Source organism: Patella vulgata, chromosome 3 (genome assembly GCF_932274485.2).
Source record: "Patella vulgata chromosome 3, xgPatVulg1.2, whole genome shotgun sequence".
NCBI lineage: Eukaryota > Metazoa > Mollusca > Gastropoda > Patellidae > Patella > Patella vulgata.
In genome coordinates, this window is record NC_065881.2 from 54617908 (window position 1) to 54638434 (window position 20527).

The window sequence follows — 20527 nt, forward strand, 5'->3', positions numbered from 1 at the left end:
ATTTCAATGTGAGCGTATAAAAATCGAGACAACGCTATATGGCGCGGTAGTTAGTGTTCAAAACTTAAATAATAAGTAACTAACACGACGGATCATCTATCTCATCATAACTACAGCACGCTCTAGTTATTCTCCGAAGCAGAACGGGTAACCATCTCTATTTTTTCGCACGCCTGGTTGAGGGGCGTACATATCAATTTTGTTTTGACGGGTGTTTAGCAAATATGAGACCGACTGATGGACAGGCGATTAGATCTATTTGATAAGGTCAACTTTAAGTTTGGTTAAAGGTCAGGAGATGTAAACAGGGCTAGCGCTAATCCGAACTCTAGACCTAGGCCAAACGCTTACCCAATCCTACAACCTGGCCAACAATAACGTGCACCGGGCCCGTAGCCAGCTCTTAAAATTTGGTGGGGCTACGGAATTTTTTGGAGGGGCTGAGGATGTGGCCGGCTAAGAACGCTCCTAAGAAATCATTATTGTTGGCAAAATATTTGGGGGGCTACGGGCCCGACGTGCCCTATCCTTATTTACATATCAGCGACCTTGACAACAATTGAGTTGGCCTTAAGAAATAGATCTAGCAATGAACGGACCCCTGATACTAGTGACGCAGCAACGAGCCGGGCACCATAGGGGCGAGCTATCAAGGGGGCCCGGGGGCATACTGCCCCGGAGAAATTTGGATCTAGTGTCCCTACATCATTTACACGGACCTATATCTTCGATATATTATTTTTGTGGTGAATATTCATAAATTAGCAAAGATATGACTATGTCCTCATATTTTCATCAAGCATCCGCGCTTAGTAGTAAAGTTTGCCAGTGATCAGCGATTTTGTCAAGATCGATCGTGTCCGTCAGGTCAAGCTCACACGCAAGAGTCAATAGTTCATTGAAGAGTTTTCGTTAATGAACGCATAACAGTTTTTACTAATTTGAGCTTTGAAAAACTGGCGCGTATCGTGATATTTTAGAGGTGTAAATTATCTCTTCGGATATAACAGACTTCGAATGATTCTTCAATTCTTTAATATACCGGAACATAAATATACATATCGTCATACAGTACTGACAGGCCAGTTACTGCACTTAGTAAGGGATCCTAACTAGTGACTGCCTTCAATGTACAAATTTTGTAATTTTTAAGGAAAATCAGATAAAAAGATAAAATTAAATGTTGTAATTAAAACTGACATGTCGATAGATGAACAATGCATAAAAGATTAAACAATATAATAAATCAACAAAAACAATAGATGGGATTAACGTCGTTACAAATGACGGCTTGAAAAGTGGTGACAGTTTAACGACTTACTAGGAAGTTTACCTTAAAGTGGTTAATTTAAGAAGCATTAATTATATTAGCGATAGCAGATTATCACACCATTATAATATCCAATCAAAGCAACGAAACGTTTACACATGGGATTTTCCCTTTTATTTCGACATTATTTGTTTACATCATTAATTCATTTAGTCGCCGATGCATAATTTTGTGACCGATTGTACTTGTTTTGAGACCGACTAATTCTTTTGCTAGCTTTTGGTTGGCAAGTTTTTCTCTGCAGCATATGTTATAAACTGATCAAGATATCTTTATGAAAATTTGTACACACACCTACCTATTAGACATATAATAGTTGTGCCTTTTGCGTATTAGAAACTTCTCGGATTTAATCATTTTTGGGTCTCCATCAATACAAAGTTCTCGGATTTAATCATTTTTGTGTCTCCACCAATACAAATTTGACTTGGGTTTTGGTATACAGTTGTAATTTCGACGCTCATCTCATAAACCATTCAAGATTTCTTTATGAAATTTTTACATTGAGATTTTAGTACACTACTATATATTATTCAAGAAAATATCCCATAGTTTAAGATATCACCAAGAAATTGTGTATACACATATCAACCCATTCTCGGTTGGATATTTATGTTGGACGTTAAGTTAAACCCCATTTCATTTCATTTCAATTGAATGCCTTTGAAAAGCTTGGTGCATTTTGTTCAAATTTGGGTCATATTTATTGGGTGGAAACATAGCCGAGGATCTATATCTACCGCTTATTAGAAATGGTTCCACTACTGATGTCTTCCGTCTTGCTCTAGCCACAGTAAAGGACCGTCCTAAGGCCTTCCTTTGAGCAAGTTTTGTAGTCATTTGACTACAAAAAAGTTACTGGCCTACAACTCCCTACAACGGTAAATCTCTTTGATCGGGGGCGGCATTGGATATATACAGGGGAATTTGGGGTTATTCTTTTGAAAGTTTTTCTTTAAACCTGTAACAGCTTATTCTTCCAGGTTAGGATTTTTTTTTTCATAAGAAAACATGATCTGAGGTTTTTCTTATGGGAATTCTGGGATATTCTCATTTTGCGTACATGTAAACATAGACGGTTTATAAGCAAGATAAAGTCCTCGACTTCGGTTATTTTTTTTCAGTCTTTCTTTCCCTAGCATAACCTCAGTCTCGTGGATTATGTGATGGATAATGGCCGAAGACTGTCCATAATATAAATAGAAAGAACATCTGAGGGGCGTTAGCCCCGAAGTTTTTCTTAGTACATGTATTTACATAATGGACAGTCTGAGGCTATTTTCAAACTTAAAACATAGCACCATAGAGATACAAATAATGGATAGTTTTCTAAAAGAACAAGCCACAAAATAATGGATATATTCTTAAAACAACATGAACATGCTCGTGAATGCATGTGACAAAACACTCCAATCATACAATGCAAGCATACACAGACAGTCAAAAATATTCGATATGGAGACGACATGATTATAACACAGTCGAAAACAAATATTAATAATGAGAATATATGTGATAAGCATTTGGATACTGATTACATTTAGTAATGTTTATACTCGATGTGGAAGGTAATAGCCGTAAAAATTGTGATGTTCTTCATATGTCTGCGATATCACCTCGGTGGAAGCGGACGTAAAATACAACTAACTAACAACTAACAACATATGGGGATAATAGCCGCCAAAGTTGTGATGGAAAGGCTGCTCACGAAATGATTGAAATTTAATATATACTCTGTCAAATAACACACTATTTATGGATAACAATTACTGTGGTTTATTTCACTGCGACGTTTCAACAAGATTTCACAAGTCGTTTTTTTTTTTTTTTTTTTTTTTTTTTTGTGTTATATGCTTGATAACGACTTGTGAAATCTTGTTGAAACGTCGCAGTGAAATAAACCACAGTAATTGTTATCCATAAATAGTGTGTTATTTGATTATGTTCCAATTACTAAATGCCATTTAAAGAATAATATATACTCTGATATAGGGAAAGTCAATAAGTTCATAGAATTTTAAGTGAGTGTTGATACACACTAGAGGTCACAATTTTTAGGCCATTTTGATGAAACTGAACATGTGTGTTTATAACCCAAAGATCTGATTCCTTGCGATATTGGCACATATCGGGCCGTAAATTCCTGGATTATGACCCCTGATTGAACAAAAAAACGTGTTTTGAGCCTGTGGAACCTATACAGGTCACAATTTTTATCCGATTTTAAAAATCGTTCAAATATATCACCGTTACACCATAATGACAGTTGAGTTCTAATTTCCTGAATTGGTTTGTGCCTTTGATCCTGTGTCACGTCACTTATAACAGAGTATATATTCAATTTCAAATCAAAATTTGGACCGCTAGTAGCCTAACAGTACTAAGAATATTAATAATATCTTAATCATTTTGGTGAGCAGCCTTTCCATCACACTTTGACAGCTATTATCCCCAATATCAAGAACATCACAATTTTACGGCTATTATCTTCCATATTGAGTACATTACCAAATGTAATCCGTATCCAAATGCTTATAACGTATATTCTCATTATTAATATTTGTTTTCGACTGTGTTATGAACATGTCTCCATGTCGAATATTTTGGACTGTCTATGTATGCTTGCATTGTATGACTGGAGTGTTTTGTCACATGCATTCATGAGCATGTGCATGTTGTTTTAAGAACATATCCATTATTTTGTGACTTGTTCTTTTAGAAAATTATCCATTATTTGTATCTCTATGGTGCTATGTTTTAAGTTTGAAAATAGCCTCAGACTGTCCATTATGTAAATACTAAGAAAAACTTCGGGACTAACGCCCCTCAGTTGTTCTTTCTATTTACATAATGGACAGTCTTCGGCCATTATCCATCACATAAATAGTCCCAAAGTACGTAAGACACCTATTCAAAATACAAAAGCCTCAGGATTCTTATCACAGAAAAGTCAATTTTGCAGGTTCCCCAAAAAGCTCATAAGGAACCAAATGATTAATAACCCGCAATAATTACAGGGTACCGGTCAAACGATATAGGGATATAGCCAGTCACACTCAGGTATAATTCATCATGGTGTCTACTTCTTCAACTATTTTGTGGGATGCTTTCTGCTCGACAGTGGTGTGGGATATAGGGTCTGGCAAGGATGTCAACCTCATTTTAATGTCATTTTTACTATTAAGATATGATTTCGTGAGCACTGAATTTCGCATTTAGCTTGTCACTCAGACACTACCTGTAGCGCGATGCATGTCTCCAATCTTTAGTTCTTCAATTTAAAAGACTTGATCCTAACCATAATGCCAAAACCTCATAGCACCAATGATTATCAGATCTCTTTGGTTAAGGGGGACAAGAAACTATGGGGCCCAAATTACACAAACCAAGTGACAGTGAACAATTTTTTTTCTCCACATAAGGCCCATTATAAAATTAAAACATGTACTCCAATAGTTAAAATGCACAGTGATATGTAAAAGTACCATTTTCAAATTAACCATAGTCTGGATTTACCGAAAAGCCAAGCACTGACCCTCTTCAGAGTAGGTCTTGTTTTCCATGGGTTAATTAAATTATCTATCTCATCAACAGATTTGCTCAATTTGGTTTGCTACCAATTGGTGATAGGTAAATATTTATAAGAAATACAGAAGGTAATAACAAACTTTAATATTATTTGTCAAGTATGAATGGTTGTATTTCTAACACATTACAGATAGTATATAACAATGATCCTAAATTAATCTAGAATGGTGATGGAGGGGGGAACATGTATGGAACAATTACAATATAATGTCGACTCATGAGAAACAAATTATCTAGAAAGTTTTTCGTATATAAATATGACATAGGTGTATTTATACAATGATGATTAATTATACACCGGTAACCTTTTTTGGTCAGACAATTTTCTTTTCCTAAATAATATGAAAAATGCTATAAATCTCAGAAATTCAATCTATAGTATGTTGCAATATTTTATATCTCCTAAACTCTCTCTTCAATAATAATAATATCAATATCAACCTCAAACCTTCTTCTTTAATGAGGAATTACACAAAAAATGGTTGGTGATGTACTGTCTGATGTTGGTTTGAAAAAATAACATGTATTAAATACAATAAGTCATACCCTTTACAACAAATCAAAACACATTATTATCATGTACATGTAGTAAGTCGTATCTGTTTTAAAGAACCATGAAGTGATAAGAGTTGCTGCCTCCGCCTTAAATCTTAAATATACTGGTATGGATAATCAAAAGAACATAATTCTAATTTTTGCACAAAAAAAAAGTGCTGCAAAGGAACAGTTTATGCCTATGCCCTAAGATTTTGACTAGGGAGGGAGGGGGGCGGGGTAGCAAGAACATGTTTTGTCTTTTACACTAGAAGCCTTATTTTGAAGTAGTAATTTAGATGTGGATATCTTGGTCATTAATTAATTTACTCATGGGGGGTTGGATGGCTGAATGGTTAGCGTGCGCGCACTGTATCATAAACTCTGTCATTGAGTTGACTGGCGTGGTTTCGAATCCCCGGTTGTACGTGACAAGGAGTAGGGTCGCCTGTCCAACCTCGTGGGTTTTCTCCGGGTCTTCCGGTTTCCTCCCACTGCTAAAGACCCCTATGCGCAAGCGAATTAGAAATAAAATTAAAACCATATGTTAGTCCCGAAATGACCTAGTTTGTGTCGAGTGGACGTTAAACCCCATTTCTCTCTCTCTCTCTCTCTCTCTAATTTACTGATTTCAAATTTTCACAGGCTGCCATTAGAAACCTAGGGACAGTGAAATGAAATGGGGTTTATCGTCTTACTGTTCTGCTTTCACTGGGCTAATGAAGACGGGCATACACCATACAGTGTGCTATGAGGGAAATTTTGCCCAGGCAGCGGCACTATGGCCTACTCTTATATCAAATCCCAACTGCCAAGGGATCTCTATACGTGCACGTCAATGTATACACAGGGCCTTGGTTTTTCGTTCCATCCAAAATACTAGACAGTTGTCCTTGTCAGGCCCTCCATCCTGCATCACTGACAAGGAGGAAACCACATCCGAACATCCAGATGAACTTTCTCGGCCAATGCAGGGATTGAACATGCGACCTCAAGGCTAGCGAGCCAGCATCTTACCCACTTAACCTCTACCTAGGGACAGATTTAAAACATATTTTAGCCAAATGGAATTGATCTTCTACAATCGCCTTGTGTCTCTTTAATACAATAAATGATTTATTTTCTTACACCCTTCAAAAACAACATTTTATAACATAAATTAACCAAATATCATTTTGATTCAATCTTGAATATAAGCAATAAATGCCTTTAGTGATATATTAAATGGGTTAAAAGGTTTGTTATTTACAAAGTGCAACCTTTAATTTATATATTATATACATGTATCTACAGACTTCTATACAAGAGATAAAAAGTTGAACAAACGAAAATAAAACATTTAATGTACACACTTTAATTTACTACACTTATTAAAATGATGCAATATTGTAGCACTTTATTATTCATTTATAATTATTATTATTAATAGTTTTTCTATTATAATTTTTTTTAGGAAAAAGTACATATTCTACACAAATACATGTACTCTACAGTAATTTAAATCAAAAGCCCAATGAATATCTAAAAGTTTAAAAATGTTTAAAGGAAGTGACATCATAGACATATTTTAGACATCAAAGAAAACATTTTATTTTTTCAATCAATTTAAAAAAAGTTTTTCAAGAATTGGTACATGTACTTACTTTATTTTTAAAGATATCAGAATGTTACAAATCGGTAGATTTAACCAAAAATATATTAACAAAACATTTCTGATAATCTCATTTAGGTCAAATAATGTTTCACCATTTTAAAAATAACTACCATTTAATTCCCTTTGTTTCAATAACCAGTCCACACCAACTACCCAGTGACCGCCTGATTAATTTGTGATTTCAAGTTTTAGCATTATAGTAAAGCATAAGTTAATTATACACATATGCAACTATCAAATAAATTTAACAACAGTTTCAGCATTTTGTGCTACAAACTCATTCCAGTAAGAATGCAAAACATGTTTGGCAAAGATTTAAGTTAACCAGGGCAATGATGGGGATGACTCAACATATTTCTTAAAACATTTTTGGATGTAGTATTACAGAATAACTGATTGTCTATACTAGGTGAATGAAAGTTCATCATAATAACGTTATGTTAGTAGTAAACAGACAATTCTGTTTGAATTAACTTTAAAAAATATCACTACCGGTGCATACAGTTTAATCCTGTAAAGAATATGACCTCCGATTCATGTAAACTTTGATTGTTAAAACGCAATCAAGTTCTCACATGGTTTCAAACACAATACTTTTACAAAGTTATATTGCACAGCACATTAAGGCTCAATCCATTTAATAGGTCACAGCAAGTGATTGTCAACACTCTACAGATGGTAAATCACTTTCTCTTATTAGAATTTACAGTTTCAATTGTGTCAGGTGGGAAAATCTTTATGCACAGCACACTTTGATCACTATACTGAAAAAGAAATTAATGTATTTTGCATTAAGTCAATACAAAGGGTAACATAAGTGTACATGTATAGTCTCAGATGTGAAAATCTATTTAAGTTAAGCTCCTTCACAAAAACTGATCATATACAATGCAGTGGTTTTAAAACATCAGAAATTCAAAACTATACCCTGGATTATCAAAATAAATCTCTCTACATGCTGCTCTACCAAGTTTTTAACAGACTGGATAGAGAGAAGATGTGCCCCATATAAAATATTTAGATAAATCGTCTGGATTCGGTTCTGAAGCAATATATATCTAATTGGATTTAATTCTAAACGTGTCAAACTAGTCTACATTAAACAGATTAATCTGTTTATATTTTTTAAACTTTGGGGGATGAGTTGAAAGAGTAAATGGACCTTTCAATGAATGTTTATTTTAATAATATGGGAGTATAATATTCTCCAATATATTATTAAAATGATATATTGGAGAATATTGTACTCCCATATTAATGAATGAAAGCAAGCTGTCTCCAAATCTTATTGACTACATTATTCTTTTCTCATATAAAATTATGTCTTCATTAGCCCAGTCGGATCGGAACAGTAGGACATTAAACCCTATTTCATTTTGTATAAAATTTGAGGACTTAAATTCATTCTTTTTATAAAAAATCATCTTTTAAAAATGCATTATGTAAGATTTAGATAAAGAGCTGGCCGTTCTTGCTATAATAGTTCAATACTACTAGATAATAAAAAATGAATATATTGAAAATTTTAGTAAATTAATTCTGAGCAAAGTTATTGGTGTTTGTAGTTTTCACAATATAGTTTCCATTGTCAAGTACCGGTACTATTGCTACGATAATGAAATCGTGACTAACCATTTTTAAATTAATTAAATGGTGAATGTGTTATTATTCATTAAAATCACAACCATCCGGTGATATGGTTAGTTGAATTTGGGCTTGTCATGTTAATGCATGTCTAATTGATAATTTATTTAACATTTGAAGTCAAAAGAAAGACCTGTAATAGGCAGATTTAGTTCTTACATAATGCATCTTTAATATTGGATATATTCCTTCAAATAAATAAATAAATTGAATATGTAGATCAACTAACCTCTACGCTAAGAAAATTTCAACCTTGTTGTTTCTGCACATTTGACTATTCAGTGCCTTAAGAGCTTTTTCAGACATTTCCTTTGTTGGGAAACCTATAACAGCATTTCCAGTAGGTTTGCCATCTGATGAATAATGTAAACGGATAGATTCAGGTATTGGGTCATACCCGTTGAAGAATTTCAACATCTCCCCAATAGTCACAGTTTCTGGAAAGTTTTTACAACGCAAGTAAAACCAATGTTGTCTTAGAACTCCAGCAGGTATTGATTTTGAGGTGGAGTTGTCTTTTTTAACCTCTTCATTATCTTCTGATTTTTTCAACTGTCCAACCTTTTCATCATACACAGATTTAGTGATTGGTTCCATTTGAATGGTGTTATTGCGAACTTTTCCATTATTTTTTTTCATGGCATCTCTACAATCATCTGAGCTTGAGAACTCCATGAAACCTCCTCCAGTATTGTTCCCTTTACTATCCTTGATAAATCTAATACTTCCTTCAACAAATTTAATCCCCTTAAAGAAATCAATGATATCATTTTCTTTTACACTGCTTGATAAACCTTTAAATGATACACAGGTGGATTTAATACTTTCAGTTTTGGGTTTGCTATCAGATTTAGATTCTTTATTTTGTGAGGCATTCTCAGAAGAAGGCTTTCTGTTTCGATCTGATCTATCCTGCCTATCTGGCCTATCTGGCCTATCTTGTCTATCTGGTTGTCTATCTGGCCTGTCTTGTCTATCTGTTCTCTCTAATCTATCTGGTCTTTCCAATCTATCTGGCCTATCTGGTCTTTCTAATCTGTCTGATCTTTCAGGTCTATTTGGTCTAATATGTTCTTCAGTTCTGATAACTGGTACATTTGTCTTCTCTTTCATACGCTTATGCGCTTCCAACATTGCAGCTAGTTCATCTGGATGACTCCTACCAACTTCAATAGGTCTTGAACCCATCAAGCGCTTGTTCATCTGAAGAGCATTTTGCATGTCTAAACCACTTTCCAGCTCCACAAAGGCTAATCCCAGCATTGCTCCAAATTGATCATAGTCAAAAAAAATAGCATTGCCACTGTCAGCAATTCTGCTATTACCAAAGAAATTCCAAAGGTCACCCTTAACTATATTACCAGGAAGTCCTTTAACATACACCAAAAATCTTTGTTTTGTTTCATCTGGTCTTGGTCTTTTGGATGCTGGGACACTAACATCAGCAGATGTAGCCATATCATATTCATATTTTGTGCATTTCATTATGATAATTTTCCTGTTTTCCATCAAGTTACCGAATTTCATAAGAGCTTGCTGTAAATCTCGCTCAGTTTTAAATCTAACAAAAGCAATTCCAGTGCGCATACCTCTCTCATCAACCACCAATTTTATTCCATCATATTCAATCTCACAACCTTCAAAATGATTACGTATATCTCTGTATTGTGCAGTATATGGCAGATTTTTTAATTGAGCATAAACCTTTTCCTCACCTACAAATGGATCATTTCGTTTTGGAAATCGATTATCACCAGTCATGTCATTTTCTCTCCGACCAATATCTGGTCTACTCGGGTGTAGTTCTGGACCTCTACTACCGTCATCTATGTCTCTTGATTTACCTCGATTATCCCTGTCCACCATTAAAGGTAATGGTGCAGGTCCCATTAGCCCCAATCCATCCTTGTTTGGGAGCACAGCCAATGATGGAGCAGCTTCTCTTTTTGGTACAGGTCCAATAGTTTCTCCATGACTAAATCTTGTGTTTTCTCTAATATACACAGGTTCATCTCTTCCAAACCCTGACCCTTCTCGATTTAAACCAGGATCTTCTCTGCTAAAGCCAATTCTATCTCTTGTCAACCTTTTTCCATCTCTGTTGATGACTGGGTCTTCTCTCAAAGCTGGACCACTTCTGCCAAAACTCTGATCTTCTCTGTTAATTCCACGACCACCCCTGTTAAAATTTGAACCGTCTCTATTAATGCCTGGGATATCTTTGTTAATAATTAGACTATCTCTGTTCATGCCTCGGCCATTTCTATTAAATCCAGGTCCATCTGTGTTTAACCCAGGTCCATCTGTGTTGAATCCAGGTCCATCCCTGTTGAATCCAGGTCCATCCCTGTTGAATCCAGGTCTATCCCTGTTGAATCCAGGACCCTCCCTGATTAAGCCAGGTCCATCCCTTTTAAATCCGGGTCCATCCCTGTTGAAACCAGGTCCATCCCTGTTGAAACCAGGTCCATCCCTGTTGAAACCAGGTCCATCTCTGTTGAAACCAGGTCCATCCCTGTTGAAACCAGGTCCATCCCTGTTGAATCCAGGTCCATCCCGGTTGAATCCAGGTCCATCTCTGGTGAATCCAGGTCCATCTCTGTTGAATCCAGGTCCATCTCTGTTTAACACCGAACCACTTCTATTGGGGGGGTCTCGATTAAAGCCTAAAGCAGTGCGACTACCATCAGATAAATCAGGTGTAAAACCCGAACCATCCCTGTTAGGTCTCTGACCATCCAGATTGAAATTAGGGCCATTTCTGTTAAATCCAGTAGTATTTCTCTCATAACTAGTGGTATCTCTAGGAAATCCTGGATCATTTCTGAAGCTCTCTAAATCACTCCCTGGGAATGGAGGCACAGGTCTTTGTGAACTAGCAATAGTATCACCGAATGGTCCAGGGCCATGCATTTCTCCTGGACCACCTTGGACAAGACCTGGTGGAGCATCTCCTAACAGTCCTTTAGAATTACTTGGTGGCATCTGTTCAAAAACTGATGTTCTTCCACTCCCATTTGATGGTTGCCTGTTGACATCACCAGGAAAACTATCCTTTACGGGTTGATTCCTTGAATCAAAATCTCCTCTCATTCCCCTCTCATTTGAGGATCGAAAATCTGCATCACTTGGCATCCTCTTCCAGGACTGATCTTCAAAAGGCACATTACTTGATGCTGCACCCTGCTTTTGTCTGTAATCTGGATCTCTATCTATAATACCTGGGCTTCCTTGATTTGATCCTTGAAAACGGTCATTAAATCTCCTGTCACCCACAGGACTACTCTCTGGTATTCTACTGAATAATGGATTCATTTGTTCCCCTCGTCTGTCATCAGGAAAGGGGACTGGCAAATCTCTATTCTGGCTAAATCTATCAACTGGTCCCAAATTACCTCGGATATCTGGCATTGGATTTTCTCTTTGGTTTGGATGACCAGGTGACTGTAAATTTCTTTCATTCATTAATCCTGGAGAACCAAATTGGTTTCCTCTAAAAGGTATATTTCTATCTTCGGGTCTGTTTCCTGGTACATTGTCAAAGGGGTTATTTGCTGGCTTATTTGACGTTCCTTCTTTTGAACTGCTGCTTTTCAAATCTTTACTATCAAACCTGTCCTTTTCTCTTGACCTGCGAACATCAGATCTGTCACGTGTTGATCTACCATCTTTATCTCTAGATGACCTATCACTTCTTTCTGATCTGTCATTCCCTCTACTTCTCTCTGATCTGTCAGACCTTTCTGATCTGGATCCTCTACTTCTCTCTCTGTCCCTATCTCTGTCCCTTTCTCTATCTTTATCACGACTACTTCTCTCTCTATCTTCATGTCGTCGGTCAGAATAACTCCTGTCAGAACGCTCAGATTTAGAGGAGCGCTCTTTACTTGAACGTTCTCTGTCTTGATCACGATAAGTGTCCTTCATGTCAGCCGCCTTTGGATAGCCAGGATCTACATCCCCTTGGGGATACTGTTGACTTTGTGGATCAGCATAAATCAACGGATTGGGTTGTGGTATATTGCTATTGGGAAATGGTTGATTTGACTGATCATTTCTAGAAGGCGACATAGAAGAATTTCTATAGTCATTTCGCTGATTAAAATTTTGATTTCCAGGATAAATTTGTCCTTCCATTGGTTGATTTATGTACTCATTTTGAAAATTCCTTTGATCTTGGTAACTGTTTCTTCCTTGATTTGGAAAAGGCGATTGCTGTTGAGCCATATGGGGATCATAAGATTGTTGGTTTTCATATGAAATATTTCCTCTTCCATAAGATCCATCACCAGAAAGATCTTCATATCTACCTGTCGGTTGGTATGGTTCTGGCTTCCCATATTCATTTCTATCAAAATTAGACAGGTTCTCTTGTCTAAACTGGGATTCATCTCTCATTCCAAAATCATTTGGGTCTTGTCTTGGTGCTTGAGCAGCCACTGTTTTTTTTTGAAAATCTTCAGCTGGATCTGGAACATTCTTAGCTTGTTCAATAACACACTGCATTTCAGACTTACTGCTCAGGAACAACTGCATTACACATCCATTAAGAGCCATGAAGTTGAACATCATGGCTTTTCTAGCATCCTCATCCGTTGAAAAGGCTATGAAAGCTTCACCCTTGTTACCACCAATTATGTGTACGCCTCCAGGTGGAATACTTAGTCCTTGGAAAAAATTCCTGATATCTAAGGAGCTGGCTGTCCATGGAAGACCTTGTAATCTTATAATAACGCTCATGATCAGTTACCTGAAAATATAATAAACAACTTTTAAAATAATAGAAGATTATATTATGCTATTAGAAATATTAAAAGGTAGCCATGGAAATACGTCCAGACAGCAGCTATGCCTCAACCACAGTTTATTTGATAGGAAAACATATATGTTGATTTAATAAAGATCTAGGATCCCCCAAGAAATTTAATCTCTACTGTGTTCACAAGCTTTTACGGACAAATAATATCTCTGCTACAGAAAATCTTAGATTGCTGAAAATCATCAGGGTTCATCCTTTCCGATTCTGATTCAACGGAAGGTCACAGAACGATGAATATCAATAGGGTTTTGTCGGATCAACTTCATCCACTCATGACCTAAACTCCTCAAACCAAATTTGGGAAAAATTATGTTAAAAACTGAAGCCTCAACCGCGTTAAGTCTTTTATGGCTACAGCTTGTTTTAGTTCTACTATTGCTGAGATTGCAGAAAGATTCTAGTATCACCCTCTCCAATAAATGAGGCACTTTTGTTTGAAATCTTCGCTATATGTTCCATATTTTCAATTACTTAAAAATGGAAAGGCACTCTTTCTAAGCATTTTGATGGCATTGATACCCTGTCTATTCATGAAGCGTGCCTTTGTCAGAAATCCTTACAAAATTAATCTTACCATTGCATTCAAGTAGAATTTGGATGGCTCAAGAAATGGGGTTTAACATCCACTTGACACAAACTTGGTCATTTTGGTACTCACATATTATGGTCTCACTTGTACGGAGCAAGGCAGTATTTTGAACCCCAATACTGGACTGTTAGAACTCCCCGAGTCCCTTCCACCAGTCCTCCAAGCATATGTATTTTATTTTCAGTGTAAAAAGTATCCACTCGACACAAACTTGGTCATTTTGGTACTAACATATTATGGTCTCACTTGTACGAAGCAAGGCAGTACTTTGAACCCCAATACTGGACTGTTAGCGCTCCCCGAGTCCCTTCCACCAGTCCACCAAGCATATGTATTTTATTTTAAGTGTAAAGATAGGTTGCCAGGCAACGAAACATACGCCCACAACAGCTAAATCGTCCGGGCAGTCAACAAGAGTTGTCGCATGTTTTTACTTTTTTCGGTAATGAAACATTTATAATACACTAAACTCTGATTAAGAGCAACAACTCACGAAGTAATTATCAGAAAACTATTAGAATTTGTTTGGTTTTTATAAATTTCTGCCTCATACTAACATTTTGTATACAAAGCTTTTAATATCATGGATTTAACTGTTCAAGTCATAAAAATTCATTGAAGTCAATCAGATGATAACTTTAGCCTTTAGAGCGTCACAAGATTTTGCAAAGTGATCAAGGGCCATAACTTGGCAGTAATTATCGAAAATCATTGAAAATCAATAGGCTTCTTCGTCTCATGACCTTAACCACTGTCTATAAATTGAAAGTCAATCGGCCTCTTTGGCTTCTAGAGCGTCCACAAGATTTTTCAAAGTGATCAAGGGCCTAACTCTGGCAGCAAATATTGGAAATCGCTGAAAATAAATAGGCTTCTTCGTCTCAAGACCTTAAACACTGTGTATAAATTTAAAGTCAATCAGATATTAACTTTAGCCTCTAGAGCTTGTGGACGCCAGACCGATGGACTGCCGGACGGACGACAATATACGACCACATTTCAATGTGGGCGTATAAAGAGTATCTTTGCTGACAAGACATTTATTCACTTTCATGCCTTGGTCAATTTTTACTTTTTACCACTTGGCCCCTTCATTGTGTAGTAATTTGTTCACTTTCATAAATTTTTAAACCATTAAAAAATTCAAATCTATATATTACATAGTTGAAAAAAAAACCCAAAGAATAAGAAATTATAACAGTGAAATTAAGTGGCAAAGTTCATTTGTCCTGCCCATTCTACGCCATTGTTTATGTACCATTTACAAGATCTTAATGATTAGTCCAGTCAATTTATGATTTTACCCCCAACAAATTGCAAGAAAACGTTTTTATACATTTTTGCATTTTTTTTAGGTATACTTTATAAAATTCCAAAAGTTTACCAAATTCTGTGCATGTAAAAGAAAACCATAAAGGTTTGATTTACGACCCTATAAGTGTAATATGAGCATGTAAATTAATGTTTTGTAATATGAGCATGTAAATTAATGTTTTGTGAGTCATTCTTGGATTTGAAGATATATCCGGTGTTGTTCACTGGTTCCTTAAAGAGGTAAAATCTGGTACAATCCAAGATGGCTGACATTTGCCTAACCAATGTACATAAAGAAATCTAAACAGTTGAGTTTTAATGTATAATGGACATATAAATTAATGCTTTTGGGTCATTCTTTCATATCAGTTCATACCCAGTGGTGTTAACTGATCCTTTATACTACCGCTCTAGACGCCCCCCCCCCCCAAATCAGCGACCGAGAACCAAAATTTACGAATAGGCTTTACCCTACACTGCTTCATCATAATATAGGACCTTTAGTATCTGAAGTAAGGTCCTAAATGGAAAGCGGTAAAATGCAAGACGGCCAACATTCGCCAAATCAATGTACAAGAAAATCTTAAATTTTAGGTTTAAGACCCTGTAAGTGTAATATGAACATAGGGCCTATAAATTAATGTTTTTGGGGTCATTATTTCATTTGAAAATATATCCTCTGTTTTTCACTGGTTCCTTAAAATGGTAAAATCTGGTAAGATCCAAGATGGCTGACATTTTGCCTAACCAATGTACATAAAAATACATAAAACAGTTGGGTTTTAACACCCCATTAATGTATAATGGATATATAAATTAATGCTTTTGGGGTCATTCTTTCATATGTATGGGGTCATACCATTTGACTGCCATTTCTGATCATCTCTTTAACAAAAATTTGCCCCCCCCCCCCCCCCAAGCAATGATCTCAAAGGCCAGGATATTCAGGGAGTTAGCCCAGTCCCAAATAATTAAAAGCTCAGTTATGCATTGCGCTCAATTCTATTATGGCATCATTCTTCCACTCCTCTGTGGTCTAATACTATCTTATCACAATTATACGACGGTTATAGTGAACCACCCAGTTGGTACCACTTTCCGGTACTCTAACATTGGTAAACTTTTGGGATGTCATTCAGTACACCCACACCTAACAAAAACCATCAAAACACCTTTTCTTGCAATATTTTGAGGGTTAACCCCCTTTTTTTCATGAATTGACTGAACTAGATAGGGACTTTTGGTTTGCATACCTATAATTTGGGATTTGGCTATACATTTGTTTAGACTGGTCAATAGTGAAATACTGATCTCAAAATTATTCAATTCGGTCAATCCTAGTTAAAGTTACTGCCCTTTGAAATTTCTATACTGCTATTTGTATGCTTCTGTTATGGTTTTAACTGTATTATTTTTCTTCGGCTAGAATAACCAAGCCTAAAAAGATGCATATTTCAAACTTTTGGACAGGGCACATTCTGTTTATGGTTCATTGTGCTTTTGGTTCAAGCCAACAGAAAACAGTCTGAGGAAAGTAAAATAACACCATCAAGTCTGCATGTGTCTAATGCGGGATTTATGCTGTAGGAGATTATCCTCTAGATAAATGTATTATAGGCTACTGCTTATCTCTTTATATTTAAATTTTTATTCTTCATAGCCCTACAAATTATCTGTCCAATATTAATGACAATCAATAGATTTTATGTAAACTATTAAATCCTCAAAATTTTTCACCTTGACTTTACGATTTTGTGAAACGAAACAGGGTTTTAACATCCTACTGTTCTGTTCTGACTGGGCTAAAGAAGATGGGCATATGCCATACAATGTGCTATGACGGAAATTTTACCTGGACAGCGGCACTATGGCCTACTTTTATATATCAAATTCCAACTGGCAAGGGATCTTTTAAGGGCATTTTAATGTGTTCACAGGACCTCGGTTTTTCGTCTCATCCGAACGACTATACATTGTCCTGCACCACTAACAAGGGGGTACCACACCATAAAGTCCTGATGAACTATTTTGGCCAACACAGAGTTTGACCTCCAGGTTAGCGAGCCAACGTCTTACTCACTGGGCTACCGCATCTCCCCAACAATTTTGTATTTCCCACTTTGGCATCGTAGTTAAACATTCATTATTCATTATAGTAACTATCTAAAATTACTGAAAATCAAAATAGATTTATGGTTTAATTTTAGTGTGTCCTACAGATCAGCAGGTAAGTTGAGAAAAGATTATATTTCAAAAGCCCAGAAATGTTTTCTAAAAAATAAAAATAGGAGTTTGATTGTTTGAATTTAATTTAATTCAGTTTGCGAGAGGCTTTTTCATAACATTGAGCATAAACACACACAGCTTGAGGTCCTATGGACAAACTGGATGTTCAAATTGAAGATCTATGTCTGTTGGAATTTGAACCATAGATATTAGAAATACAAATTACTTTATGTTAATCTGACAATAATCTAGGTAAGTGTCAATGAGTATGTTAAACCTTATTTTTTCCATTCCTGAGGATGGAGGGGAAAATTGGCTTCTTTTTAAATAACCAACAAAAAAAAAAACCCACCCAAAAAAGAGACATGGGCGTAAAATCATTTACTTTCCCTTCTTTTGAATAACTAAAAAATACACACACCCCAAAAAAGCAACTTGGATGTAAAATCATTTGTACAAATGTTATTTTACTTGTTTTAATACTTTGAAATTTAAAAACTCAATATGGCACATTTTAAATTTTTTGGAATTGATAAAATAGAACTATAGATAAATGAGCTCTTGTATCTGCTTTTATCAGTGTAAAGAAATTATATCAGAACAACAATATATGCATAAACTAAATTATACTTCTCAGCTCTTATTTGTCTATAATTTCAAATAATGAACATTTTTATGGTTGCTTATTTAAATTAATTACTAGTTTTGGTTAAAATGTTTGGAATTTGGTTTTCAACATAGAATGAATTATAAATAACATTACAATTTTGTATGGTTAATTTTCTGATACTTGCACTACATTATGTACAAAAGGTATTTAATGGAGTTCAACATCTTGTCAACACAATACTTTTGAGACTACTACCATACAAATTTGTATGGTTCCTCACTGATGCCTTGAAAATTGAAATGTAAATTACTTTATTTGATTAAATTCAGTGCAGTTAAGGTGTTCTTTGCCTTCTTTTGATATTGGAGAATGGTATTTTTACACAAAGGTTTTTTCAATGAGAAATTATTTTGTTTTTATCATCATCTCAAGTCTTGAAGGGGGTTTTCCAAATTTTTTTTTTTTTTCATATCTTTAGTTATGGTCCACAGACTTTTGTTGCTCATTCCCTTGAACAAATTTCAACTATAGGTGCCAATGAGACTTAAAAGCATTCCTTTAGGTTTTTCTTTACATCAAGAGTCATGCCAATGGCTGATGTTTACAAAATTGCCATATTACTGTACATTAAAGATGTTAATATTTATTGCCAAACCTTCAACCAGATGGTTCCCACGAAAGAAGTTAAAATGAAGATATAGTAAAGATGGGTTAGCACTTGGCAGGCAATGAAACATACGCCCACAGCAGCTAAGTTGTCCGAGCAGTCAACAAGAGTTGTCACATATTTTTTCTATTGTCGGTAATGAAACATTTATAATACACTAAAATCTGATTAAGAGTAACAACTCATTAAGTAATTATCCCAAAATCATTAGAAATTGTTTGGCTTTTAGTTCTGCCCCATGCTAACGTTTAGTATACGAAACATTTAATATATAATGGATTTAGCTGTTCAGGTTATAAAAGTTCATTGAAAATCAATATACTTTCTCGCCTGAAGACCTTAAACTCTGTTTATCACGTCTGAAGACCTTAAACTCTGTTTATCAATCTAAAGTCAATCGGATGATAACTTTGGTCTCTGGAGCATCTACAAGATTTTTGAGGTGATCGGAAATCATTGAAAATCACTGGGCTTTTTCGTCTCCCGACCTTAAACACTGTGTATAAATTTAAAGTCAATCAGATATTAACTTTATCCTCTAGAGCGTCCACAAGATATTTCAAAGTGACCGAGGGCCATAACTCTAGCAGTAATTATCGGAAATCTTTAAAAACATATCTACATGTCTATTTACGGCACCTTGAGAATGTATACTAGCATGGAACTGTGTGCAGTATAAATGTACATATTAATATTATTATTCATGAAAAATGTGCATAAACATGTCTAATATAGTCAGTAGCGGATTATCAGTGAGGCTGATGAGGCTGCAGCCTCAGGCCCAAAGATTTTGTAAAAAAAATTTTTTTAGACTTGTCTGATACGATTAAAAACGCATAGACAATGAATGTTAGGGGGGTTGGGTTTAGGCCGACAGGGAATCAACATAGGCCCTGACCCGAAATTAATTAGGCCCACGCCATTTTAAATAGGCACTATTTAAAAACTAAATAGGCCCTCCAGCAACAGCCGCCTCAGGCCTTGGTGGAGCTTAATCCGCCACTGAATATAGTTGACTGTGTTTTAAGTAAATGTTCTGACCAATTTGTTTTTATGAAACTAATTGTAGCCTAAAATTGAAGTTTCATAGATTCTGATTGGAAGAAAACTGGTGTCACATGGATATAATCCTCTAAATTTACATGTGGCAACTTTAATATTTAAGCAGTATCAAATAACAATAAAATTCCTCTAAATATCACTGAATGAAATTATTTGTATATCCTTATCTTTTTTTCTCAGTAGAACTATGTCTTTATCAAGCTTATTAAGGTTATACTCAGAGACTATTATTATTTATTTAATAAAATATTTAATACAATGAAGAGCACAAACTGTCAACTGTTTGGGGTTGCAAAGGACATGGGTTGGAACAGTGCCGGACTGGGCTCATTAAAAAAAAGTGGGCCTAAGCCTATAAAGAAAAAAGAAAAAAGAGAAAGAAAAAAGAAAAGAGAGGACAGGACACAGGACAGGAGAAAGAAAAGATAGGAAAAAAATGACTGACAAACAACACAAAAAAAAGAAGCGTACTAGAATTCTCAAATTTATC

General features: G+C 35.5%; 1 protein-coding gene across 1 annotated transcript in view; it reads right to left on the reverse strand.

Moving 5' to 3' along the window:
* Positions 1-4982: 4982 nt before the first annotated feature.
* LOC126814434 (uncharacterized) overlaps positions 4983-20527 on the reverse strand; it is a 41641-nt gene continuing 26096 nt past the window's right edge. The window contains exons 2-3 of the mRNA XM_050539532.1: positions 8980-13500; positions 4983-7870 (exon numbers count right to left, since the gene is read on the reverse strand). Of these exons, the coding sequence (XP_050395489.1) occupies positions 8982-13490 (4509 nt within the window). The 5' untranslated portion in view covers positions 13491-13500 and the 3' untranslated portion in view covers positions 4983-7870; positions 8980-8981. The remainder of the gene's footprint in view (positions 7871-8979; positions 13501-20527) is intronic.